General features: G+C 53.7%; 10 protein-coding genes and 1 non-coding gene across 11 annotated transcripts; 6 read left to right on the forward strand and 5 right to left on the reverse strand.

Moving 5' to 3' along the window:
- Positions 1-620: 620 nt before the first annotated feature.
- Positions 621-2,450, forward strand: COL26b_008121 (uncharacterized protein; the record flags this gene model as incomplete). Its single annotated transcript, XM_053180889.1, has 6 exons — positions 621-796; positions 864-1,125; positions 1,182-1,401; positions 1,462-1,604; positions 1,662-2,017; positions 2,075-2,450. The coding sequence occupies 6 exons, from the start codon at positions 621-623 to the stop codon at positions 2,448-2,450; spliced, it is 1,533 nt and encodes a 510-aa protein (XP_053035151.1).
- Positions 2,451-2,967: 517 nt separating this feature from the next.
- COL26b_008122 (uncharacterized protein) lies at positions 2,968-4,741 on the reverse strand (the record flags this gene model as incomplete). The annotated part of the gene is made up of 5 exons (XM_053180890.1): positions 2,968-3,221; positions 3,275-3,364; positions 3,418-3,649; positions 3,711-4,017; positions 4,077-4,741. The coding sequence occupies 5 exons, from the start codon at positions 4,739-4,741 to the stop codon at positions 2,968-2,970; spliced, it is 1,548 nt and encodes a 515-aa protein (XP_053035152.1).
- Positions 4,742-5,588: 847 nt separating this feature from the next.
- COL26b_008123 (uncharacterized protein) lies at positions 5,589-6,363 on the forward strand (the record flags this gene model as incomplete). The annotated part of the gene is made up of 2 exons (XM_053180891.1): positions 5,589-6,184; positions 6,240-6,363. 2 exons carry the CDS (start codon positions 5,589-5,591, stop codon positions 6,361-6,363), a joined length of 720 nt encoding a protein of 239 aa, XP_053035153.1.
- Positions 6,364-6,775: 412 nt separating this feature from the next.
- Positions 6,776-8,534, reverse strand: COL26b_008124 (uncharacterized protein; the record flags this gene model as incomplete). Its single annotated transcript, XM_053180892.1, has 5 exons — positions 6,776-7,049; positions 7,118-7,302; positions 7,371-7,640; positions 7,664-7,984; positions 8,043-8,534. The coding sequence occupies 5 exons, from the start codon at positions 8,532-8,534 to the stop codon at positions 6,776-6,778; spliced, it is 1,542 nt and encodes a 513-aa protein (XP_053035154.1).
- An 838-nt stretch (positions 8,535-9,372) lies between these two features.
- COL26b_008125 (uncharacterized protein) lies at positions 9,373-10,749 on the forward strand (the record flags this gene model as incomplete). The annotated part of the gene is made up of 1 exon (XM_053180893.1): positions 9,373-10,749. The coding sequence occupies one exon, from the start codon at positions 9,373-9,375 to the stop codon at positions 10,747-10,749; it is 1,377 nt and encodes a 458-aa protein (XP_053035155.1).
- Positions 10,750-10,923: 174 nt separating this feature from the next.
- Positions 10,924-11,559, reverse strand: COL26b_008126 (uncharacterized protein; the record flags this gene model as incomplete). The annotated part of the gene is made up of 2 exons (XM_053180894.1): positions 10,924-11,225; positions 11,325-11,559. 2 exons carry the CDS (start codon positions 11,557-11,559, stop codon positions 10,924-10,926), a joined length of 537 nt encoding a protein of 178 aa, XP_053035156.1.
- Positions 11,560-13,669: 2,110 nt separating this feature from the next.
- Positions 13,670-15,482, forward strand: COL26b_008127 (uncharacterized protein; the record flags this gene model as incomplete). Its single annotated transcript, XM_053180895.1, has 6 exons — positions 13,670-13,766; positions 14,111-14,152; positions 14,213-14,643; positions 14,694-14,790; positions 14,838-14,899; positions 14,952-15,482. The coding sequence occupies 6 exons, from the start codon at positions 13,670-13,672 to the stop codon at positions 15,480-15,482; spliced, it is 1,260 nt and encodes a 419-aa protein (XP_053035157.1).
- A 583-nt stretch (positions 15,483-16,065) lies between these two features.
- COL26b_008128 lies at positions 16,066-16,148 on the forward strand. Its single transcript has one exon. It is a non-coding gene; the product is annotated as a tRNA-Arg (tRNA).
- A 493-nt stretch (positions 16,149-16,641) lies between these two features.
- On the reverse strand, positions 16,642-17,418 carry COL26b_008129 (uncharacterized protein; the record flags this gene model as incomplete). The annotated part of the gene is made up of 2 exons (XM_053180896.1): positions 16,642-16,697; positions 16,758-17,418. 2 exons carry the CDS (start codon positions 17,416-17,418, stop codon positions 16,642-16,644), a joined length of 717 nt encoding a protein of 238 aa, XP_053035158.1.
- Positions 17,419-22,411: 4,993 nt separating this feature from the next.
- COL26b_008130 (uncharacterized protein) lies at positions 22,412-24,661 on the reverse strand (the record flags this gene model as incomplete). The annotated part of the gene is made up of 4 exons (XM_053180897.1): positions 22,412-23,523; positions 23,572-23,736; positions 23,786-24,134; positions 24,185-24,661. 4 exons carry the CDS (start codon positions 24,659-24,661, stop codon positions 22,412-22,414), a joined length of 2,103 nt encoding a protein of 700 aa, XP_053035159.1.
- A 505-nt stretch (positions 24,662-25,166) lies between these two features.
- On the forward strand, positions 25,167-25,386 carry COL26b_008131 (uncharacterized protein; the record flags this gene model as incomplete). The annotated part of the gene is made up of 2 exons (XM_053180898.1): positions 25,167-25,349; positions 25,372-25,386. 2 exons carry the CDS (start codon positions 25,167-25,169, stop codon positions 25,384-25,386), a joined length of 198 nt encoding a protein of 65 aa, XP_053035160.1.
- Positions 25,387-25,768: the final 382 nt, after the last annotated feature.

Consider the following 25,768-nt stretch of genomic DNA (forward strand, 5'->3'; position numbering starts at 1 on the left):
AGCAGGGTAGCATGTGTCGATGGGGGGAGAGCTTGTCATCTAGCCATCCCGCGGCCGCCATCCGGGATGTCAGCGGGGTGCGAGGACACTGGCCGTCTGGGGAAATGGGCTCATGTTTTGATACCTTGATGGCGACATGTTGGCATTATTAGCAGAGGCTCCGGCCAGTCCAATTGCCTTGTTCAATTGAACGGATTGTCTGATGTCGAGTTGGACTTTTGGCATCGTGAAGCCGGTTGACTTGAAGTTTGGATGCCAAGCCAGGAACAGTTGCGTTTCATTGAAGGGGATCGGAATCTAGTGGCAAGGTTACTGCTGTTGCAAGGGCCATCCGCTTGACAGATACGCATCGGGGATTTTAGATGGGCGCGTGTCACTTGTTATCTCCAGGCCGGTGTGCCATGGATGACAATGGCACACTCCTGACTGGCCCTCCGCAGCGCCTGGGCCTCACCCAAACCAAGTCCATTGATACGGACGTTCCAAGTTCCTGTCTGGGCGACTGACAGGCGACCCCCAAAAGCTTGAATATATAACTCCAATGGACGTTGAGACACACTCTCTTTGCCGCACTGATCTCTTCTTAATCGAGATACGCCAAATCTCGCCATCTCTTCACCATGGCTCCTGAACCCACGAAAGACGACACAAAGGTCGACGACACCACTGAGCTGGGCACCGTGCCCAGCCATGTGATCGAAGCCGACCACTATGGCATCGACGACGCGTACCTGCGCGCGCCAAAGTTCACCAAGTTCTGGCGCAGTGTTCTTTGGCAGATGATCCTGTTTGGAGCGTAAGTAAAGCAACCGCCTGTGCATCGATGCAAGTGTGGAAACTAAATGTTGTGTCTTCTGCTGCAGGTTGTCTTTCGTCGGCCCCGCCATGTCCGACGCCATCTCCAACCTCGGGGGTGGTGGACTCTCCACCCCGTACCTTGCCAACTTGGCAACCTCGCTCAACTATGCGGCTGGCTGCGTGATGACCCTCTTCGGAGGACCTCTGATCAACAAATTCGGCATCAAGTGGTCTTGCATGATTGCTGCCGTTGCCATGCCCCTGGCTGGCTCTGCCTACTATGTCAACGCCAAGTACGGTGTTGATTGGTACCTTCTCTTCTCTAGAGTAGGTCACATTTGTAACTGCCATTGAGCAATTGAACCAGTCTAATACCTCTTTAGCTGATTGGAGGCTTCACATCGGGATTCCTCTACGTCGCCGAGACGACCGCAATGCTTTCGTACCCGAAGCAAGACGACAGAGGCTTCTATTTGGGTATCTGGTCCGCAATGAGAAACTCTGGCAGTGTTATGGGAGGTGCAATCAACTTCTCCACCAACTACTCCGATAGCACTGCCGGCGGTATTGCGTGGTCTACGTACCTCATCTTCGTTGGTTTCGGTAAGTCTTCCCATCGTGCTTGTATAAGCCTACAGTAACTAACCAAGGCTATTTTCACAGAGTGCACCGGTGTCATCTGGGCATTCCTCCTCTCGCCCACCAGGCGCGTACGCCGTAGAGACGGTGCCAAGATCCCAATGTCTCCCAGCATCAGCTGGAAGCAGGAATTCTCTGCCCTCTGGAAGCACGCACAGCGTCCCAAGGTATGAAGCTCCCCCTTCTTCGTTAAGACTCCTGTCATAAACTAACGCCGGGTGCAGACTTGGCTCATCTTCATTCCCTCCTTCTACTCGTTCTTCTATGGTGGAACAATGGGGACCTATCTTTCCCTGCATTTCTCTGTTCGTGCTCGCGCGCTATCTTCTTTGATCATGCGTAAGCAGTCCTCGTACCTGAAGGATTACCTAGGAAACCATCTAACAAGCTCCTCAGCCACGATCACCATCCCGCTCGTCATTGCCTACGGAAGGCTTCTGGACAACACCCGTTGGTCCCAGTCAAAGAGAGCATGGATCTCCTTTGCCATGTGGTCCATTCCTCAGGCAGCCTGCTTCGTCTGGATTGGCATTGAGTACGGCAAGTTCGGCCTCTCGAAGCCGGCATTGGACTACGAAACGTACGTACATTCTTCCTCCTCCTCGCCCTCAAAATTACTGACATTGGCTCCCAATAGCCACGGCAGAAGATGGGCCGAAGCCTACGTCCCCTATCTCATCATCTTCACGACCGGCTACTGGACCCAGCTGTCTCTCTACTGGATCCTGGGCACCTTCTCTACCGACGTTGCCTCCAGCTCCAGAACCGGCGGCCTCTTCAGAGCGTTCGAAACGGCGGGACAGGCTGTCTCGTACGCCATCAACACCAACTCCGGCGCCGACCCCAAGGTCGCGTTTATCGTCAACTGCGCCATCCTGCTGCTGGCCGTGCCCTGCATGGTCTTCCTCATCCGCCTGGTGCCGGAGAAGCCCGCGGAGACGGACATTGATGCGGGGGAGCTGGCGGCGATCGATGGTGTGCCATCGGCGGCGGGGCAGACGCGAGATGACTGAGTCAGGCTCGACCCGGCACCCCGCTCGTTTAGTCATTGTTTAATTAGTAAAGAGACTGTACATTTACCTTCCGCTTGAAATCTCGCCGACCTGTAGATACCTGCCCGACCTTGATGTCCGTTACTCGTTGTACACAGCTCTGAATCCAAGAGGACCACGTAGCCTGCGCCAGCACAAATCACCCCAATTCACATAAAATGGAAGCACTAACTTTGAAAGTCAAATTGTGTAGATGTGCCTCTAAGGCCACTATTCCAATGTGTTTGTTAGGTTGCCGAGCGTGGTTCAAAGTTGATGTGAAGCTTGTGCGCCGGGACTGTGCTGAATATTAACGCTGCATCTCACTCGTATCTCACTCTACATACAATCAGCTATTCCAAAGTGGATTCAATAGGTGCTGTATTGTAGCGTCTTCATTATTTCCTCGGCCCAATTATTGAGCACTTTATATACACGAGGCCCCATTTTCTACAGATGAAGAGGCTCCCAATGGATCTTCTACTCCTCTACTTCCACGCTACAGTCTCGGACGGCTGCGAGCGTCGTTGCAGAACGGCTTCTTCGCGCTTTCCAAACTGCTCTTTCTCTCCTCCTCCCATTTCGGCGCGGCATCAACCTTTTGCAACTTCTCAATCCGCTCAGCAGTGGCAAAGAAGGGACTCGGCAAGGGAGGGAACGGTGCGACTATCGACGGAACGGTGTACTTGACACCCAAAGCATCGAGGATGAGAGGGGTGAGATGAGCGGTAGAGCCCAGGATTCTGGGCATGCCTTGACATTCGTTAGCTTTGATCGTGAAGCCTTTTGAGAAGAAGAGTACATACCGTGGCCTGAGAATCCCGCTGTGACGAAATGTCCGTCTTGTTTGGGGATGGCTCCGACGAAGGGGAACCCGTCAATGCTCGAGGAGTCAACTGTTAAAGATGTCAACGAGTCTGTCTTAGTAAAAATCATGAGGTCAACTTACCACCAGACCAGCAGCCGCCCTCATTGACAGGCTTAGCAAATTCTGCCTTTTCTCCGCCCTCCCAGCCAACAATATCGGATGATGGCCATGTCTCATAGAATTCGGGGGCACCCTCAAATTGCTGATCCTCTTCGTCGTTCAGGATGCACTTGTCCGGGTAATGGCAGAGAAGTTGCCTCGCGCCGCCGATAATGATGTTGTTGTACGGTGGCGGGAGTTGGAGATGGTAGTTCTGGCCAAGTTCATCAGATGCCTGTTCAGGGGTCTTGAGACAGGATGAATTGAAAACTCACGTTCACGTTGCTATCCCAGTGCTGAGCACCAGTATGCTTGATGAAGCCTTCTGGGGCCTTTAAAGACGCGATAGTGCATCTGTCTTCAAAGATGAGTTTACTGAAATTGGGCAGAAGGTGCGAAGCCCATCTGTTGGTGGCGTGCACCACAGCCTTTGTTTTCACATCGCCTCTGGGAGTCTTGACAGTCACCCAGCCGTCGGCATCCTTTTCAGAAACGCTATCGGCGGGTGTGTGTGCTTGGAGGTTCAGGTTGCCCGTCTCAAGGACTTTCCTAAGCAAGGCGTGGACGAATTTGTACGGCCATCTGAGAAAATTTGTCAGCTACCCCTGAAGTCTTGGCATTAATGAGGACACGATACTCACACTTGACCGGCAGGATGCACCACTGCGCCTACGCAAGACTTCATCTGTGTGAACTCCTCCGCGGCTTTCGGATCCTCAATCAGCCTGCAGACCTTGACCACATCATCATCTTCTCCATGGTCCTTCTTCATGGCCTCGTAGTTGCCCTTCAGACGCTCCCATGCCTCGTCCGTCATGGCCGCGTCAAATGTCTCGCCGAACTTTAGGCAGATCTCCTCAGCGATGCCCTCTGCAGCCGCGAGCTCTTTGAATGCGGGGAGATGCGCCATCTCGTGCTTGATGAGCTCCATTCCGACCCTGGGGCCAAAACGGGCGGACCACGGCTTGTAGCGGGAGTAGGCGTGAGGCCTCAGCTGTCCGCCGTTGCGGCCTGTTGATGAGCCGCAAATGTCGCGCGCCTCCAGCATGAGCATCTTGGGCTTTTGCGGCGCATTTTCCGTGAACTGGAAATCGTGGTCAGACAGCGGTTCAAACGCGTTGCGAAGGGGCTTTTCTGGGGATACCTTTTGAAGCCAGTATGCGGTCGTCGCACCGGCATAACCACTGCCAACAATTACCACATCGACTTCCTTGGGCAGCTCCTCGGTCGAACGAAAGTTGCGGAGGGGGGATTCAGCCCCCTCAATCCAGTAGGACTTTGTTGGGTTGCTAATCGGGAGAACCATCGTGATAGTGAAAGTGATAGTGATAGCGCGGAGTTTGAAGGAGTTCAGATCTGATAGCGGGGTACGAGATAAAAACAACGAAAATGACTCGTCGGGGACTGATTTCACTAACTGGCCGGTGCGGCGCTCCAAATCTCGGACAGGCGTCACTTTTTAAGCCAACACTCACGTAAACGCGTCTCGGCCGACTTGGTTAAAGTTCACCGAACATGAGGGTATCCTCGCCTGTTGGCTCATTATCTGTGGAGCCGCCAGTGTGCAGGGTGCGCCCGATGGGCCGATAGGAGTCGCGGCACCGTCCCATCGGTGCGCAAGATAAGATCGACATCACGAGCATCTCATCTTACAAACCACGCTTCTGAAGACACCGGCCCGGCTATCTAGCATAGCCCCTTGGATTAAACCGACCGACCGGAATGTCTTTTGGCTCATCCGGGTGCGCAGCGCAGCAAGGGGCCCAGTGCCCGGAAAACGTTCCCTTCCGGTCCGGGGATGTCCAACCCCGAAACCGCTCGGGGGGTGTTCCAGAATGCGGGGAAAGATTGGAGATCACGGACGCGTGTTTGGCGATATGCATCGGCCGCCGGCCCTCGCCTGCGATAAGCATCGTGGCCTCTGTTATTTAACCTGCTTCGTGTCTGACGCCGTGTATGAAGATTACTCAGAATAAGCCACATCGTCAGATTCAGTTCTAACCAGGCAACTCAGCATTTCCATTACTTCATCAGGACCCGTGTCTTAATTAGGCTCTGAATCGTGTCTTGTTCACAACCCCGCAAAACCCCCTCACTCACCGGCCTCCACTTTTCGCACACACAACACAAACACAACACACACACAGATCACGATGGCCGCATCAAAGAACGTCGTGTTCGACGTCGTCGGCACCCTCGTCTCGTACGAGCACCTGTTTGAGGCCATCGACGAGCGCCTGGGCGAGCGCCTCAAGGCCCGGGGCATCCAGCCGAAGCTCCTCGGCTGCTGCTGGCTCGAGGTCGCCGAGCGCGAGTACACCTACCTTTCCATGTCCGGCCGCTACGTCGTCTTCTTCAAGGTCTTCCAGTCGCTCTTCTACCGCTGTCTGCACTACGCCGGCATCGAGAAGCCGCGCGAATTCTGCACCGACGACGACGTCAACTACCTGATTGACGAGTGGAAGAAGCTGCGCCTGCGCGAGGGCGCCGCCGAGTGCGTCCAGAAGCTGCGCGACGCCGGCTTCACTGTCTGGTGCTTCACGGCGGGCGACATTGCGCGTGTGGGCGGCTACTTCTCGAGGGGAGGCGTGGACATGCCGGTGGAGAATCTGCTGTCGTGCGACTCGTCGGGGCTGGCGAAGCCTACGCCCGAGGCGTATGCGCCGATTCTGAAGAAGCTGTCTGAGAACGGCAAGCCTTGGTTTGCGGCTGCGCATCTTTGGGATGCGTCAACAGCGAAGACTGTTGGGTAAGTACTACGTCTCCACGCTGAATGTTTCAACATATTCTAACTTGTTACCCAGTTTCAACGCTGCCTACTGTGAGGCTTTGGAGGGAGAGGAGCTGCCTGATATTTTCGGAAAGATGGACGTCGTTGCCAAGACGCTGCCTGAGATGGCGGACAAGATCATTGCTACCTTCAACTAAGATACCTGCTCGTTAATACAAGAGAATCGTTAAATCAAGCTTTCTATGATTCAGCCAACGGCGCGTGTGCTGGGACGCCACCCGAGCGCCACCCTGCGGGACCTCCGGAAGCATACCGATCGGACCGGCAGAGAACGGCTCGGCCCATGATATGCCCAAAAGTGTGGCCCTCGTTGCATCATAGTAGACACTCTTATCTCTGGGCATTATGGGACGTGGCTACAGCGGCCCATTGGGCTCTGGCTGGGCTTCCCATATAAGTACTAGGCACCTCAGTGCGTGTAAGTGAACAGGCGTACTGCATGGTTCTTTGAGTGTCTAAATTAGTGGTTCTATTAATGAGGACAAGCTCGCCCAGCGATACCCCCATCCCGCTCTATGTTCTAATGTCTATTACGATGACTGCTCTCTTCTATTTCTTTGATACAATCGCAAACCCCTTGGCCGGATTGAAGATACACGTCACCAAGGCCGAGACCTGTACGAGACGGACTATCGGCGCAAGCAACACCGTCTGGATGGCATGTTGCACCGTCTGAAGCCACGTCACGCCCTCCGGTGCCGTGAGATCTGACATGAATGATGCGACCAGTAGACTGTGGGTGTCGACGGTGAAATGCCAGAGGCCCCAGATAAAAAGCCACTTGGGAATGATAAAAGACCCGCCGAGCTGTGTGTAGATGGGTCTGTGGTGACCAACGTTAGTAATGCACTTGATGTAACATTGCACTGCAAGGGAAGGAGCTAAACATACCCAATCCAGTAGACCAATTCACCGATGACGCTGACAACCAGCGAAAATTGAACAATGATGCTGGGAATGGAGAGGATGCCTGTGTACCATCTCCTGCGCTGCTTCCAAAAGTCTTGGAACGTCTCATTGGGCTGTTCGTGGACGGGGTCCCAAATCCATCCGAACTTGTATCCCTTTGCGGAAGACTTTAATAGAGCTCAAGTTAGTCTTCCTCGTCTCGCATCCTCCTTGAGGGTAGGGGAGATAAACATACGTTGTAGGCAAACCAGAAGTCTTCAGCTTGACAGTCGGTGTCCCAAGTCGTGGCGTTCTCGACAGCGCCGTTGATCAGGATCCAAGAGCCGTGCATCCACCCAAGCATGGGCTTGTTGCGCATCCTAACCGAGAAGGAGAACTTTCCAAAGTCCTCTTGCGAGCGGAGCGTCTCGGCTGTTGACAGGAAGCCGTTCTTCCAGTGGTTGACGTCGTTGTAGTGCAGCGTTCCCTGTTCAACGCGTTCGTCAACAACCTTTTCCACCGAGATCTACAACTCAGGATTGCACGTACCATGAACATGTCAATGTCGCTCTTCGTGATGGAGTTGATGCACGCCTCCATCACTGCCTCGTCAATCATGGACTCTTCGTCGAGATGCAGGACCCAGTCGCCGCTTCCGAGCTGCTGGTTTCTGCGGTAGTACTCCAGCGCGCGAGCCTTGTACTTGGCCTTGCTTGGGGTGAAGGCTGACGGTACCACGACAATCTGGACGAAGGAGGGAAGTGCTTGGCGGAACTCTACTTCCTTCGTCTCGTCGTCCAGCAGAACGTGGAAACGCACGCCCGGAATGTTCTGCATCGGTGCCCAGGCCCTGGTGGCTCTGATGACGGTCTTCGACCAGTTAGAGTGATTCATGAAATGACGGTGAGGTATTGAGATGTGCACTTACATCAAAGTTTGTGCCTTTCGTCACAAGGCACACTCTCAAGCTCCTGAAGTCACGCTTCGCCGGCCCTTGGGCGTGCGAGCCTGGTCGCATGGGCATGCACAGGCTCCATACGGACACGTACGGTGGCATTTGGGCCAGAAGACCGAAGAACAGCAGTGATGTCTGGAGGATGGTCGCCCAGTTCCATTGATTGTCGACGGCGACGGCATTTTGGTAACGATTTGTTACGTAGGCAAGCTTCCAGAGGACTACATACCGGCGAGTCAGAACATCTTCCCTTTGAGTGATACGAATGATGAATCTGGAGTACTTACGGCAGAATGTGAGTCCCAGACTAATGGGAAAGACGCAGTAGTTGTACTTGATGATGGTGTGATACAACTCTTTCCTGGTCCGCGGCGTTACCAGTGGCCATACTGGTTTTGTCGTCTCTATCGGTGTGACTAATGTGCTCTCATTCTCAGAGCTGTACTCTGAGCCCTTCTCAGACATGGTGATGGTGGCTTAATAGAGTGTGGTGCGAAGGAGATGGGATGGACAGAGATCGGGCGAAAGTCAACGAAAGACGGGACGAACACAATCAAACTCTCACAGATTCCCAGAAGCTTGGGTTGACGTGCTGCTCTTAATACAATGCCAGCTTCTTTAACGTTCATCCAGAACTCGGAAGGAGTAACATGATGAGACGACGCGTTATGCAGGAACCGTTACGAGATCGTCGCATCGTGCGGTGAGACAAGTGGACTCTGCTTTTTTGGTGCTGTTCCCGCTGGATGGCCATCTTCCTCGGGCTGCATCTCCCCATCGCACTCGAAATCGCATATTGTCCCCAGGCCACCAGGAATGCCAATGCTCGAATGCTGGAGTGGAGTTTCCGGTGGGAGTAGTTACAGGAGTCAGTCATGTTCCTGTCACAGCTTGGCTGCGACGCCAGAATAAAGTTTACTGTTGTGACAAGACGTGTTGTGTTGCTGGACAGGGAGGCGAGTCAAGCTTGCTGCCCATTGTGAAACTCGCCGCCGACCGTGTCTTGCGCTGGTTGACGAAACGTCTTCGGCGAATTTACGCCCGTTTACGGTTGTTGAATGCCGATCTGATTTATATGGCTAAAGCCGACTTCGTTCGGCGGAGCATTTTGACGTGATCATCTCTCCGATCATCCAAGCACCAGGCGGTCCGGTTTCCGCATATTGCTCTCGTTTTGGGGGCCATGCCCTTTTGAACCCATTTTCATCCAACCTTTTTCTGCTAGTATCTCGATTTGACAGCATTGAACAAATACTCACATCACAAAACTAGACATCCTCTTCACACAATCCATCTACCAGCCATGGAGAGGATACGCTGGCTCGACGGCGTTCGCGCCATCGCCGCCGTCTCGGTCTCCTACAACCACTACATCATGGGCGAATTCACCGCGCCCTACAACTCCTTCTGGGCCTCACCCTCCTCCGAGAACCGCTGGCTCTTCCAGCTCCCGATCCTGCGCCTCCCGTTCGCGGTGCACTCCATGGTACCGCTCTTCTTCATCATCGGCGGCTACGCCATGGCGCACAGCGTGCTCGCGCGCAGCAGCGGCGGCGACGGCGCCTTCTCGCGGTACTTCCAGCTGACCCTCGTGCGGCGCTGGCTGCGGCTGTACCTGCCCATCATCCCCATCACCGTGCTGGCGAACGCGGCGTACTTTGTCGGCGTCACGACGCGGCCGTTTGCGGAGCATGTGACGCGCGGTCTGAAGCCGTGGACGGCGCCGATGCAGCATGCGAGGCTGCTGGTGGATTACTTGGTTGATATCGCGGAGCCGATGAATCTGGCGTGGCATGAGGGGTTCAACAATCAGCTGTGGACGATCCCGGTGACGTTTCGCGGGTCGTGTGTGTTGTACCTGACGCTGCTTGGGTGCTCGTTGTGGAAGACGCAGCATAAGCTTGTGGGTATGATTGGGCTTGCGGGGTATTTCATCTATCATGGGTACTGGGATCTGTTCTGCTTTCTTGGCGGCGCGTGGCTGGCGGAGATTGGTGCGCTCATACAGGCGAGGCATGAGTGGTCCGTCATTGGGTCGCCAGTCTTGTTCCCGCGAAGGGCTACGGCAAGCAGAGCCAGGCTTGTTGGCCTGGCGAAGACTATTCTTCTGCTTGGAGGTCTGTATCTCATGTGCTTCGAGGGCGACGAAGGGACCGGGGTGGCTCACGTCGGCTACCAGTGGCTGGCATCTATCCGATCGAGACGCTGGGCAGAGTCCGGTCGCAACACATTCTCTGTTGTCAGGTCCTGCTATCAGTCTTTGGGCGGCTTGATGGTCATCTCGGTCATCGCAACCTCCCCATCCGTGGCGAGGCGGCTCGAAGCCCCAGTGTTGCAGTATCTGGGCAAGATCTCGTTCTCGTGGTACCTCATGCATCAGTTGCCGCCCATTATCCTGAAGGGTCCCCTGAGGGACTTCTTTTGGAGACTGCTGAGGCCGCAGGATCCTGTCCATCTGATAATACCTGAAGCTTTACAGTACCCTTGGACACTTCTCTTCTCATGGACGGCGACGGCGAGCATCATATTCACCTTGACCTGGGTATGCGCTGATTTGTACTTCCGTCATGTGGAGGAGAAGAGCGGTGCGGTGTCAAAGCGGGTTGAGAGCTGGGTGAACGCGCCCGAGGACAGGGATACGGAAGCCAATACTGCTGTTCCGATCATCAAGAGGCCATAGATATAGCTTCTGAGAGCGAAGAGATGGAGTAATCATAGACATGTAATGCTTTATAGAAAGGAACAAATGTACCACGTATCATTTTACAGAATGCTTGCGTTGTCTCGCCTGTCCCTTGACATTGCTAAACTATCTCAGTAGAGTCGATGCTCTTCTTTCTTGACTAGATGCTACCTAGAATACAGCAAGGGCGCCCAATGCGAGCATACCAAAAGCGCCCATTGAGCCAACACCAGCAGCTGCACCAGCCTGAGTGGTGCTTGATGCAGCAGCGCCACTACCAGTAGCAGTTGCACCAGATGTAGGGGTACTGGTGCCGGTGACTCCAGCCGTAGCGTTGGAAGCCGCACTGGTTGCGGAGGCGATCGCTGAAGAGACGGCGGAGGATACGGCGGCGGACGCGGAGGATACGGGTGGCGCGGAAGCTCCGCCGGTGACTTCGCGGCAGAACTCGGCGGCTGCGGGGAGGAGTTCACCTGTTGTGTGTGAGTGTAAGTTAGTTTCCACACCAGCATGTTATCGCAGATGTAGGCTTCATAGAGTATTCCAGGAAGCGGGCCAAGGGACGAACGTACCGGTTGCGACGTCACCGCCGCAGGCAGCAAGCACACAGGAGACGCCGACGGTGTAGATGTTGCGGTAGTTGGTGGCCTCGCAGATGCACTGGGAGTCGTCGATGCTGCTGCACTTGGTTCCGTCCTTGACGGCCTGGGTGAGGCACTTGACAGAGCACTCTGGGATCACGTCGGTGAACTTTTGCTGGGCGGCGGCGAGGCCGAGGGTGCCGAGGAGGACGTAAGAAGACTTCATGGTGGAGGGTGTGGTTGAGGAGGAGTTGAGGTGAACGCTGACAAGTTTACACGATGTTGACAAACCGTATCTGAAGTAACGAAAGCGGGAGAAGGAGCCGGAGCAGAAAGGGACTCACTGCAGCTGCTCGCGGATACCGTTGTCTATTATGTACATGCACTCCATATGCGCTCTTTACGATCCGACGTGCCCGAGAAACGTCAGGCTTTACTAGTTGGCGGGTGGCCTGGGAGACTGAACAGAGTCAAGCACCTGCATTGTGGCGCTCTTGTTCACAGAAGCGAAGCAGACCAGTCCTTTCTTGGCAGCTGTCCAAGGCCATCACCAACGGCTGGAGTGAAGCAAAAGGGCAATAAGCTGGTGTAGGGTGGTCCGGCGGCGCACCAACAGGCCGTTCGGGCAGGGGTCGCAGCTGAGCGCCTTGCCGGATCTGGATGCTCGGTTAGAGATCTCTGGCTTCTGCTGCATGGCTCCAGGGTCTTTTTGAGCATGCTGTGGAGTGGCGTGAGGGGTATGATTGGTTGGGGAAAGGTGATTAGATTGATAATGGCCTGAGGGGGATGGTGAGGTTGGAGCAGGTTTATCTGATCCATCTGATAAGATTGGATGGCGTCCGGGCAAGGGGGGTTGATTGGTTCTTTGGCGGCAAATTTTCAGCTGCTAGGCCTTGAGATGGGTGGATGGGTCTGGGGATTCCTTGTTGCCATGTTCGGTAGGAGAACCGAGTGAGATTGAGCTTATTGGGATGCTGCGCTCACTCGTTCGGCCAATTGCAAAGCTTCCGAGGCTTGGTGGTATCTGTCGGGCGAAGCCACGTGAAGGTGGCCGTTGGTGCGCGTTAGATGCAAGTTGGCCCATTTGTGCATGCCTGTAGAAGGTCTAGATTGAGTTATTTAAAGTTGCCATGAGTCCCCCTGCTGGGAGAAAATTGTGCAAAGCAGCTGGGAGAAACAATTCCAAGGCCTCATAGGAGCAACATTTTCATCAACTGATAACACGGTTGTGAAAGAATGACGAAGAGTGAGGAAAAGTGAGAGAAACTGCGTTGTTCTCGGCCTGCTCGGCAGCGGACATGGATGATGGGTTCAGTTGGTGGATCTCCAACTCGGTGCTCGGCATCATGACGGGCAAACGAGTCTACAGGAACACAGGACCCAAAAGATTAACACAGTTAAGATCATCTTAGCATTCGAGGGGGGGAGAGTGTCGTTTTAGTACTGGGAATTGAGACATGGAATGGGCGCTCTGTGATGGAAGCAACCCAACACAGTCTGCCCTTGGTGTGACTGACAATGACAAGACACGGGTAGCAGAGAACGTTCCCAACGGATGACCTGATCGCGATAGTATTCGAAAAGCATGCGAGAGAGCCCCACATCCCTCTGTGCATTGAACCTAATGTTGAAGGGTCTAAGAGAGGGAGCTTTGCGTAGACACAGGCAAACAGGATGGCGGCCGTGGCTCAAGCTGTGGCTGTTGGTGATGTGGCTGTATGAAATGTGGCTCAGCAGAAGTGGCTCACTCAGCCATTGCACGTGACTGTATTCCGGTCCTGCCTGATTCATCCACTCCGGGCGGTTCCGTCCCGCGTGGTGGTCGGCTATCGGTACGTAATTACCGCGGTACGTACACTTTTCTTCCGATTGCGCAACGGCGGCGCGTTGAAGGATTCCATTGGAAAGAGTCACCCACACGGGTGTCGCTGCCAACTGGTGCAGGTGTACCTTGGGTTCACTAAGTGTGATGACTCTTAGTGGAGCGCAAAGTTGGAGCCCCGCCGGAGCAAAACCTGCCCCTCCATGGGAATTTTTTAACCCCGCGTCTTCTCCCTTCTGATTGTTTTTTTGGGATTATCGCAGACCGACGTTGCGATCGCAGCAACCCATACTTTGGCCAATCGACCGTATTTGTTGCTCGCTATACACATTGGATTCACTTCCAGTCTCTTCTCTACTACCCGACGCCATGGCTACGATTGACATCGTTCTCGGCGCCCAGTGGGGGTAAGCTGTCACACTCCGCCGCCCTTCCTCTTGTCCTGTCATGTCATCGTCACTGTCACCACAGACGCGCACATTTGCTTTACACACTCTCTCTGCCTTGCTCCACCATGCCAATGCTTTACCTCGCCATCAATGGCCCCAGCCAGCAGGGCGAGCGCGCCGAATACACCCTGGAATACGCGTACACGCACCGGCCCCATTGGTGTACGCGATGACCAGGAGACATCGCCGTTCATGATACCCTGCTGCGCCAATTGCTCTACATACTCTGGAACTAACACATCCTCTCACCCGCAGCGACGAGGGCAAGGGAAAGCTGGTTGATGTGTAAGCTGCGCCCTTGGTCCCTCCGTCACAACCTCGCCCTCTAACCCTCCACATAGCCTTGGACAGGACGCGCAGATTTGCGCCAGAGCTCAGGTTGGGACTGCGGTACTCTATGGATAATCAATGGCATGCTGATGGCCCTAGGGCGGACACAATGGTAGGAGTTACTCCAGCTCCTGATGCCATCAACCGAACACCATTCTAACAGCAGCCTCCCCCAGCCGGCCACACCGTCATCGCCAACGGTGTAAGCTACGACTTCCGTGAGTCTTTCGCCTGTGCCTCTGCGATGACATGCCTTGGCTGACATCTGGTCCCTTCAGATCTTCTTCCTTCCGGCCTCCTCCACCCCCAGGCCATTTGCCTCATCGGCTCCGGCGCCGTTGTCCATGTCCCCACCTTCTTCAAGGAGATGGCCGACCTCGAGGCCAAGGGCCTCAAGAACATCCGCGACCGCCTCCTCGTCTCCGACCGATGCCACATCATCACCGACTGCCACATCCAGGTCGACGGCCTCGAGGAGCAGGAGCTCGGCGGCAACAGCATTGGCACCACCAAGCGCGGTATTGGCCCAACCTACAGCACCATGGCCGCCCGCAACGGCATCACCATCAGCGAGATGTTCGACGAGGAGGTCTTTGAGCGCAAGTTGCGCCAGCTTGCCACCGGCTTCAAGAAGCGCTTCGGCGACCTCTTGGTCTACGACATCGAGGACGAGATCAAGCGCTTCAAGCAGTACAGAGAGGACCTGAGGGTATGGCGCATTTTCTTGCCCAGGATCAAACATGCGCTGACTAGGTTTAGACGTTTGTCGTTGACGCCGTCCCTATCATGGCCGACGCGCAGGCCAAGAACACCAAGATCCTCGTCGAGGGTGCCCAGGCTGTCATGCTTGACCTGAGTAGGTAGCATTCCAACAGCGATGGCTTTCACAACTAACCAGGTTAGACTTCGGAACCTACCCCTTCGTCACATCATCAAACACTGGCCTCGGCGGTGTCTTCACAGGTGTAAGTCAATCCATCACTACCCCCTTCTACACTGTTCTGACATAATCCACAGCTCGGCCTCAACCCCCGCAAGATCAACCACATCGTCGGTGTCGTCAAGGCCTACACCACCCGCGTCGGCGGCGGTGCCTTCCCCACAGAACAGCTCAACGAGGTCGGCGAGAAGCTCGGCAAGATCGGCCACGAGATCGGTGTCTCCACGGGCCGCTCCCGCCGTTGCGGCTGGCTCGACCTCGTCGTCGTCAAGTACTCGGCCAACCTCAACCACTACACCGCCCTCAACCTCACCAAGCTCGACATCCTCGACACCTTCCCCACCATCAAGGTCGCCGTCGCCTACAAGGACAAGGAGACGGGCGAGGAGCTGCCCTCCTTCCCCGCCGACCTCAAGACGCTCGAGAAGGCCGAGGTCGTCTACAAGGAGCTCGAGGGCTGGAACACGCCCACCACCGGCGCCAAGACGTACTTCGACCTGCCCAAGCAGGCGCGCGCGTACATTGAGTTCATCGAGGAGTTTGTTGGTGTCAAGTGTGTCTGGATTGGCACCGGTCCCAAGAGAGAGGACCTCATCTCCCGCGTTTAAGGGGTTGTCTTGTTTGCCCCTGATATGGACTTTGTCGAGATAGACGAGATGAAAATGTGATGGGAGCTTTGAGTGGCTTTGTCCATAGATAAACCGGAAAATAGACCGCGTACATTGTCAATCTTGTGTCCACATCATGTGCTTGCTTTCGCAGCCGTGTTTCTCTTCGTTAATCAAGGGAAGCAATAAGCACCAGACATAATCCAGTTGACTCATCCTTCAATACCAATGGATGCAATGATCCAAGCGACATGTCATCAGAACTCCGCCCATCTTCCATCACCATCAGTCACCTAAGCGGGGCCGTCTTCCTCCATACCTAGTCGACCCCAAACCCCGCCGACATCGGGAGGGGCTGCGGCATTTAGCCTTCGCGCCATGCCGGGGCACAAATTTTTTCATCCCAAATTCCCCGCCCCCACCAAGCTTGCAATTGGGTTTGCGCGATTGGCTAAACTGCGCAACTGACCGAGCGTTCATGCGCACAAAACTGCGGCATTGCGCTCCCGATGCCCGCGCAATATGAGCTGCCTCTGCGCAGCGTTTTCCCACAGACGGGCGCCTCAGGCGTTCTGAATTGTCTGGCCGGTTGGCCCAATGGCAAGGCGTCTGACTACGATACACCGTGGAATCAGGAGATTGTGGGTTCGACCCCCATGCTGGTCAAAATCTTTTTGTCTTTTCCTGACCCTACTGATCGGAACATGCACTTCGTCACTTGCCCCCTTTTCCTTTTTTTTCCCCTTCTGTTTGCCTTTCTTAATTTTCTTTCCTCATGTAAGTCTAAGTCTACGCAGATGGTCCTATGCTTCCTCACACCGAAGGACCAGAAGATATGAGGATGAAAGCAAATAATGAAAATGACTATGACGCCGAGATCGACAAGAATGAACGATATATACGATTCTAACTTCCGTAAGGCCAATCTGGGTCTTCGCAGTTGTTTGCTCGGTTATTACTTAGGATAGCATTTGAGCATTCAAGTAAGTGTATTGACAGATCTGGTAACTATATACAAGAAGTTACAGCCCAGTAGTTCCCATCAGGCCTTCATTCCTGCTGGGTCACACGGCTTTATTTAAGAAGTTGATGTAAGCGAGCGAATGAGTTCTCAACAACGACATCTCCTCTCCTATCTCGTCTCCCAAGCCTGAGCCATCTAGCAGGTGAAGAGCTGGGGTCCCGGGATGGTGTACGACGTAACGGCGGGGTAGTCTGCAAACAACAAAGTTAGCATCACAACCAACCTACAGATCCTCAACGCGGACAACTTACAGATGTTGATGGTCACACCGGGGTCGGTGCCCTTGTACGCGCCAGGGAAGCTGACCGTGTTGGCCGGCGTCTTGGCCCCCGTGCCGCCCACGACATTAATCTGCGCGCACTCCATGTAGAACTGGGCGCCGGGGTAGCTCCCCGCGCCGTGCAGCGCAATCATCTCCGCGCGGAGCAGGTACTGCCCGGGGGCGATGCACGCGGGGATCTTGATGGTGTGCTTGCCCTGGCCGTTGATGACCTTCTCGGTGCCCCAGACGCCGTTGCTGAAGCCGTCCTCCTGGATCTTGAACCAGCCGCCGCCGACGCCGGTGTCGGTAGTCGCGTCGGAGACCTTCTTGAGGTACGCGATGGTGGGGCCCTTGTGCGAGGAGTCCATGATGTCGGCGGGCGCGGAGCCGCCGCTGTTGAGCATGTAGCGCCAGACGGCGGTGACGGACTGGCCGGCGGTGACGGTGATGACCTTGGAGGTGGGCGTGGTTGGGTTGGGCGGGCCGTTGCAGGCCATGGAGGAGGAGGTGACGTCCTCGATGGGGCCGTTGTAGGAGGGGACTCGGACGCCGACGCCGACGCCGCTGTTGACGCCGCCGGCCTCGAGGGAGGAGAAGATTGTGTGGGCGAAGGCCGCAGTGGCGGAGAGGAGGGGGAGGAGGAACTTCATTGTGAGAGTGGATGAAGGAGCGTTTCGGAAAGAGAGTGTAGGATGGGGAGTTGGGGATGTGGGACGATCATCATGCTGGTTTGATGGAGTTGAGTTTATATAGATGAACAGATGTGAGGACTCCCATGGTCTTGGGATCTCTCGCTTGTTCGCCTCTGTACCGGAATCTGGAGCCGTCGATGGCGGCACGGGTTGGATGTCTGGACCAGATGACCAGACGGCCAAGACCGCCACGGCGGCAACAGGTCGACCGTGATCCTGCGGTCTGTTTTATGTTTGGCTAACTGATTTATGCTTGTTGGTTCGCTGCTACGTCTTGACAAATTAGATTGACCTAGATGGCGAAAAGGATCCTATGGTGGCCGTTCTGGGTGGATCGACGGAGGATGATGGTCCGGCTGATATTGCAATATCCGTCGGGGGCTTTACCGACGTTCCTGTCCAAGGTGACCCAAGGCTCTGGGCTTTCATTTAAAAACAAACTCTTACCTGACTCCTCTGTCATGTCCCTAAAATCTTGTCGAAGAGATGGTTATAGATCCGAGAAAGTTAGATTGCTTGACTAGCAGATGTCGGGAATCTGACAAGCGTGCTCAGAACCCTTCCACCCCCCCTGTTCGCTTAATCACCTGCAGATAGTAGAAACAACCATAGTAAATAGACTCAGCCAACCAAGTTTACCATGTGGTGGGACCACGGTACGTATTAAGGGGAGCTGTGGTCTCCAGTCTAGATCGTAGCACCACGTAGGAGCCTGTTAGGCAGAAAGTTTACAGTAAACTATTCATTCGAAATATCGATATAAAACTAACAAAAACAACTTTCTATGGAATCAAACAAGTCGTTGGAAATCGAGACCAGAGGACATTTGCTAACACACTAGAGCAATTTGAGGAGCTGGAAATCCACCCTAAATCTTAAACAACAGCGATATTCCTGTGACAGGCAGACTTGTTGACTCCAAAACAGTCGTCCACGACTTGTGGCCACCATGGAACCATCACATTTGCTTCCTCATGTAAAGGGTTTTTGAGAAACAACGCCAACTCGTTCTCTCCGTTTTGGCAATAAGGCACCAGGCTTCTAAACGCCATTGTACATGGATGCAGTTGCGCCCATGACATAAGCATTTTCAGGTCAAATGCTATCCGAATATCCGCGTTTTCATACTCAGACTGAAGCACCATGTTCCGGAGCCTCGAAATTGTATGCCTTCCATGCCCAGGCGTAATGTCTTTTCCCAAAAAGACTTCAGGCTCTCTTTTTGCCTTTGCTTTTTCGCACCAGGGCCGTGATACCGTGAGGCGTTGACGGCGTCGGTCAAGTCGGTCGTTTCTGTCGTCAATGTGTACTACTACAAACTTGGGAGCGACGACTTCATTGGCGCCAAGCACCTGCAGAGCGTAATGGTGGTCAACGACTCTGTCGTCAGTGATATCCCACAAGGTCTGGAAATGTGCGTCGTGACTACTTAGACGAGTTAGCATATTCTATAGCTAATGTATTCACCTAAGAATTACTTACTGAGATCCTCTCATCAGATTGACAACTTCTCGAACGATATGATGCTGGTCGGGCTTAAAGGACAATTCGACTAAAGTTTCAGAACCGACCGTGGCTCTTATCCCTTTATTGACCGACGATGGTAGACCTTCACACACTCGAGGCTTGAACTTCCCAACAAGATTGAAATATAATTCGAGGAATGACCTTGCAGCATCCTTCGCACCGCCCTTGACAAGAAATGCGGCATGTAGGACACGAAGATAATGTCTTGGATTCTGTATGCCCGGGAATGCCAAGCATATCCAGTTGGGAGGGTGGAGTCGGCCATCGAAATTCAGAAATCGTAGGCATTCCTGCGGGGAATCGCCTCTGAAAACCCATGATCTTCTGAATTGTCGTATAATAGAAGCAAGATTTCCGCACAGTTCTTGCACGGGTAGTATGCGATGACGACGGCGTTTTTCTGGTTCTCGATTCTAGTCGGACCAGTGACTCGCGCCGAGTATTTGGTTGACAGTCTCTCGCCGGATTATTGGGATTGCCGTACGTGACGCATTATCGTGGACAAGCCGCATGTATGGGGCGCTCATGTTCTTGATGTAGAGTTCGTCCCATGACGAGTGATCCGACGTGCCATCTGCGTTTGTTGGGAAGTTCTGAGTATGGAAGCACACATAAACATTCGCTGAAACCAACTGAAAGGCATCCTTCTCGACAACTGATCGTAAAATGCACAGCCTCGAGTTGAATGTACGGCTGGGTTGGACATCGCTGCTTGAACTGTCGCATAAAGCAAAAAGATGTGTTTCGGACGAATCAGCAGGTTGCTCGAAGCATGCATCCTTGGAATACACAAACATCAAACCTGTTTCGTTTCTGAAGACATAGGTGTAAATGCCTTCGTCATGGCACGTCTCAGCCAAAGATAACTCCGCCTGACCAAAACAAAGGACATGAAGAGCCGTCAGATTCAACAGTGCTCCTGTGCGTGAGTCAACCTTGATTTGAGAGTGCCAATGTCGCTTGAGACCACAAGAATTGATTTCTTTTGTGAACTCGAAGATATCGTTGTGCAGATCGGACGATGACAGTGCATTTCCGCCACGTGAAACTTTCCAGCAGGTTTGGCTGTGATCTTTTGCGTTCCATCGCTCGAATCCTTCATGGAGATAGACGTCATCTCCTAATCCGTCAAGACAATGATGTCTCCTGTAAACCGAAGCGAAATTGTCCAAGTCAAATAATGACTCTCTTTTATCAATGCCTAAGCAGCAAATAGCGGGTGCCTTGGTTCCATCCTTGTAGACGGGTGGAGCCCAAGACGGCATTCCTGCGGAAGCTCGAAGTCCTGTGGCATGAACAAGGACTCGAATGTCCTTCTGTACGATGAGAGAGTACGCATAGTACCCGATCGCAAGGTGCTGAAAAGAGATCGAATAAGAAGAAGTGAGCCGTTCCTCATGTTCCGCCATTCCCAACGCCCCGAAAAGCATGTCGCGAAGATCTGCAGATTTGGACTGTGACGCAAGGCTGACCGCTGCGACTAGAGGGGGCTTCTCGTCTGTGGGAATTCCTTGTGTGATATATTTGAACCACGGCACCCGGGTGCTGTGGAAAGAAGAGATGGGCCACGGCTCCGGACCGGGAGGATGTCCCACCCGGCGAGCGATGTTGAATTCCACATCGCCGATCCCGAATATGATGTCTCTCGAGAGAAGTAGTTCTTGGACAACCCAACGCCTCTGAAAATACTCTCGACTTAGCAATATGTCTAAGGTAACGTGTTCAAAGCTCTGTATATGCGACCGAGGCAGACGGGGCGGATCTGACATGGTTGTCAAATCTTGAAGGTAATGCCGCCGAGGAAATGGAGAAAGCCTGGACGTCGGCGCAACTATATCAGGCCCCAAATAAACAGAAGTTCGGGCAGCTCTTTCGTATATGAGCCCCATCTTTGTTACCTGGTTCTCTCTTTCGTAGAAATCATGCTGATTGATGCATATAGCATCCACCCAGACCGTTCGTATGTCTCTCCGTGGACGGAGGTATCGGAGCATCTCCCAGCAGTTCTGGGTTTGAACAAGAACGTCCCAGTGTCTACCAACATAAATCGGTCGACAAGGTGTGCTGTCGCCATTTTCTCCGCCCCAGGTGTAGGAGACCGTTTCGTATTCGGGATGTCTTTGGTCGTCGTGAATTTCTAAGTCGACATGAACAGGAGAGTCAACGTTTTCCACAGACGAGAGGCGTAGCAAGCGCAGTTGGTCAGGTTGTAGCTGCAAGGGATAGACAGAAGTACGAAAATCGTGCTGTGAGTCGTCTGCGCCGCCCAGCGAGTCATCCGCCGGCGCAGCAGAGATCAGCTCGGCCCCGTCATCTGCCGAAATGGTGGAGATCGACTCGTTACCATCATCTGCGAGCCCGAAAAAGAGTACCAGCATTTGGATTATCCGACAGGCTACACTGAAAAGAGTCGAAACGAACGAAGAAGAACACTTAGATTCAACCGGGACATACAGCGACCGCCAAATGTATGAATCGCTAGATGGGCCTTTGGGAAGGAGTGCTGAGGGAGAACGTGGTGTGTATGGGACACATGGCGGCCACCATAAGTTGAGCTGTCCAGGAGGTTCATCGGGAGGAATCGCCGAGGGGGAAATCCTCTCGGCGGCTTGGGCAGAAACGATTTCGTGCAAGTCTGGAGAAGCGTTGCATGACTTGCAGGTCGGTATCTGCTGTTCAACGACAATAACCGGGGCTGAGCAAGATGCTCGATGCCACCGGCTCATGCTGATCGAGTTAAACACCTGACTGGGCTGCGTTGTTGCCGGATGCCTGTCTGTCTACGGGTGAAGCTTGAATGATACTCTCCAAGAATGTAGATGTTGCAATAAACAAAAAGTAGGCTTGGACGGTGCAGAGAATTACGCACAATGACCTACTGTGGGGTAAGTCGCTGATGAATAGTCTGTTGTACAAGTGGATTTCAGGTATGCGAACGGAAGTGGAAATACGGGTGAGATTGAGGCCCAAACGAGCGGGCATGCAAGACTATGAGACGGCCAATCACACACAGACATAGAAGCAAAGGAGCCTTACCTTGGCTGTTCCATTTCATCTGCCTGCTTGTTGTTTTATTGGATGTTTATTGGCTAATGTCGCAACACTTGTCGTTCGTGGAAGCACGCTTAATTCTGCGGATGGAGTCTAAATATTCGCCAGTGTGCACTCCAAGACGAAGCCCAGTAGCGGAGATCTGCACCAACAACAGCCTTGCACGTCCAGCACTACATGAGCACTGTTGCTTAACATTTCAATCCAGCCTGAGAAGGTTTTCGCTGTCCTTAATTCATGACACTTTGTATCATGATTGAGCATTGATGCAAAGTATTTGGGATAGAAAACTGATACCGTCCTACAAGATCTTGACTATTTACAGCAGAATAACGAATAGTGTCTAGACATTTTCACCTAAACCCATGATACCTCAAGCCTTAGTGTTGTCCGGTAGGGTCACCTTCACAAACGGGCTTTCCCCTTCACCTTTGCTCGATGTCGAGCCGGCAGGGGTATCTGCACCACAGCATGAACCCTTCTGCCCCTCCTTCCCCGCATCTTCAAACAGCGTGCTCTTGTTGAAAGCCTGATTGGAAGGTGGCACATCGTTGGTGGGGTTGTAGTTGCAGAAGTTGTAAGGCTTGAGATGGAACTGCGCAATTTCGGCAGGCATGATGGGGAAGTCCTCAACACGGGGGTTGTGTGTGAAGCCGAAAGTGTGCCAGATAACAATGTCATCGTTGGGAATGTGATCTCTCGTCTTGGTCCACGACTTGATGCCAGTTCCACCGAGACCTTGGTTGGTGTAGTCGCCCGCCGGGAACAACTGGCGGTCCTTGTACTTGGTCACCCAGATCGGCGCCTCGCAGAACTCAGAGCGACGCCAGTGCCACGAGCCAGGTTGGGCAAGAAGCATTTGCGAACGGATGGGGACGAGCTTGTAGCCAACAGGAGTCAACGAGACGGGGTTCTGGATGTTCTCGTTGACAATCTTGAAGACCCGTCCGTCCTTCAGGCTATCCTCTACGGGTCCGGCACGGATGACGGGAGTCTCCTTGCTGACGTAGCCCGTGCCTAGTGGGTTGAGCTTCTCATCCCAAGGCATGGCTACCGAGTCGGTGTATGTGAAGGTGTTCTGGTGGCCGTCGACAGCGGGATCGATGCGGACGTTGAATAGATGCTGGTGGTATGGAGCCATGACACCGTCGGCAACACGGGTTCCCCAAGGAACCTTGGAGTCCTTGTCGATGGGCTGCGTGGACAGGATACCGGTAGCCCTGGTTTCGAAGGAGATCTCGCCTGATTGATCCAAGATCCAGGCAAAGATGTACTCATAGTTGGCAACGGTAATGATCTGCTGGAGAACGAGCTGTCTCTTGCGGACGACGGTGGCCTTGCCGGTTCGGTGGTTGGTGTGCTTCCATTGGATGCCGTTGTCGATTTCATGGATGCAAATGGCGTTGGGGCGGGGAGCTGGGCTTCCGTCGGCTGAAACGACACAGCCGCTGATGTACTTGATAGTACCGAGGCAGTCACATCCAACTACCAAGTGTTAGCAATCCGTATTGAGAGTTGACAGAAGAAGCTTACGCTGAAGATTGTTTGCAGTTACACCGGCACCAACGTTGCCAAGATCGAAGGCACCCTTGCGATAGATGGGGCTTCGAGGGTCTCCGTAGGGTACGAACATCTCGGAAAGGGAGAGACGGTAAAAAGTGCTACGGTCCATAAAGTGTAGATCGTGCAAGGTCAAGCCTGTGACTTGTCAGATCGAGAGCTTGATGAGGGTCATTGATGAACTAACCTTCGCGCCAGTTGAAGCCGACACGGAAACGCCACTTCTCCCATTCGATGAGGTGACCCTTCACGGCGAACGAGGCTCCCTCGGGCTGGACAACGTTGTATGGCTTCATAGATGTCCGAGGAGGGTTCTTCTGAAGACGATGGTCGTACTCGGGCTCGGCGGGGTCTGTCTCGCGATGTGTGATGTCGTCCATGCCTTCTGTTGTGCTCTCGTCCGAACCTAGTGGCAGCCGGATGATCTTCTTCACCTTCATGGTGCAAAGATCCACAATGACCATAAAGTCGAGAGGGAAGGAATAGTGTGAGGAGTCCACATCGTTGTTCTTCGGGTTTTTCATGTACATGAAAACCTGCAATGCGTTAGAGAATGTCCTACGTAGAGGCGGCGATCTATCATTACCTGTGTCATACGTTCTTGTGTGTCGATGCCATCAACACCATAGTCCCATGGGTCAAGAACAACGTTCGCTTTGTCAATCTTCAACCGTGCGAGTTCCTTGTGGACGTCGGCGTTGGCCATCACCACCTGAGCCGCCTCGTTGAGCTCGACACGGTCGACAGGTCCGTGAAAGTCTCGTGAAAGCTCTTCGTGCTGAATGACTCGCTTGTTGGTGACATCGATCACGCCCTCGAACAGCCGAGGAGATCGCTTGATGTACCAGATCGCAAAGATGCGACGAGGGATTTCTGGTAGAGGTTCTCCTGCATGCTCTGCCTTGAGGTATGCGACCATCTCCTGCTTGGGAGGCTCGTCGAGACCCGCAGCCTTGAAGTGAAGAGGGATGCCATAGAATAAGTTCTTGACTAGGTCTGTGGCAATTTGGATTTCCTCGGCCGTGGCCGGATCAAGGGGATGAAGATACTCTGAAGAAGACATGGTGTTGAGGTCTCGACTGAAGATAACAAATGACGAGGAAGAGAGAATGATGAAAGGGAAACCTGACTGACAACCCCATCACTTCGCCGGATATCTGCTTATATCCTGAGACGAACGCCGAAGCCGAGTCAACTAGGACTCGGTCGCCCGTCCGGATCGGCATGACACGGCCTCCCCCGGCCGGGTCAAGTGGTGCCGCTAGTGCCGTCCGGTCTCACCAATCATCATCAATCCCTGTCGGGACTGGGCCGAGTCATATCTCCACAAAGAATGCGGGGAAACCCCGAAAGAAACTGCGGGGTGGCCAGAGATAAGCTGCAAGGCGGGAAAAAAGGGGACTCTTGTCTCCGAAGATAGGGGCAGACACGGAGGCGAGACTGTTAGAGAACGCGTTGGCGAGTCTGGTAAATCAAGGGAGACTCAAAGCCGCCGATGTTGCCCCTGATCTCGTCGACCAAGGTCGGTCTATCACATATACTGACGATTCCCCCTTTCGCCCGTCCCCATGTCGCTTGAGGACTCTTCTCCGCGTTCCGAAGCTGCCAATGCCGCTACTCGGCCGCGGAGAATCTGGACACCGGCCGAGGACGCGATACTGAAAGCCCTTGTATCTCACTACGGTGACGCAAGGGGCCTGCAGAGCCGGTGGAAGGACATTGCCGCAGGCCTGCAAGACCGCACTGCCAAGGTGAGGACCTTTACCCCGGCAGGAACATGGCATCTGAGAGCAGACTTTAAAGACTGACTATTCATGAAGGACTGCCGGAAACGTTGGTTCCACTCGCTTGATCCATCATTAAGGAAGGGTAGATGGACAGCACAAGAGGACCAGGTCTTGTTGTCAGCATACGACCGTCTTGGACCCGCCTGGCATGACATCGGTAAGAGGCAGCCATCTGTTATTGATCATCATCTGGCTCCGTCTAATATCATCTTCTCTAGCTGTTCTAATACCTGGAAGGAAAGACGACCAATGCGCCAAACGATATAACGACATCCTCAACCCTCAGGCAAAAGACCGTCTGAGTCACTGGAGTCCCTTGGAAGACGATATCCTTAGGGAAGGCGTCCAGACACTGGGTCATCGGTGGTCCGCAATATCGGCCA

The sequence above is a fragment of the Colletotrichum chrysophilum genome, assembly GCF_026319265.1.
Source record: "Colletotrichum chrysophilum strain AFK26 chromosome Unknown scaffold_69, whole genome shotgun sequence".
Taxonomy (NCBI): domain Eukaryota; kingdom Fungi; phylum Ascomycota; class Sordariomycetes; order Glomerellales; family Glomerellaceae; genus Colletotrichum; species Colletotrichum chrysophilum.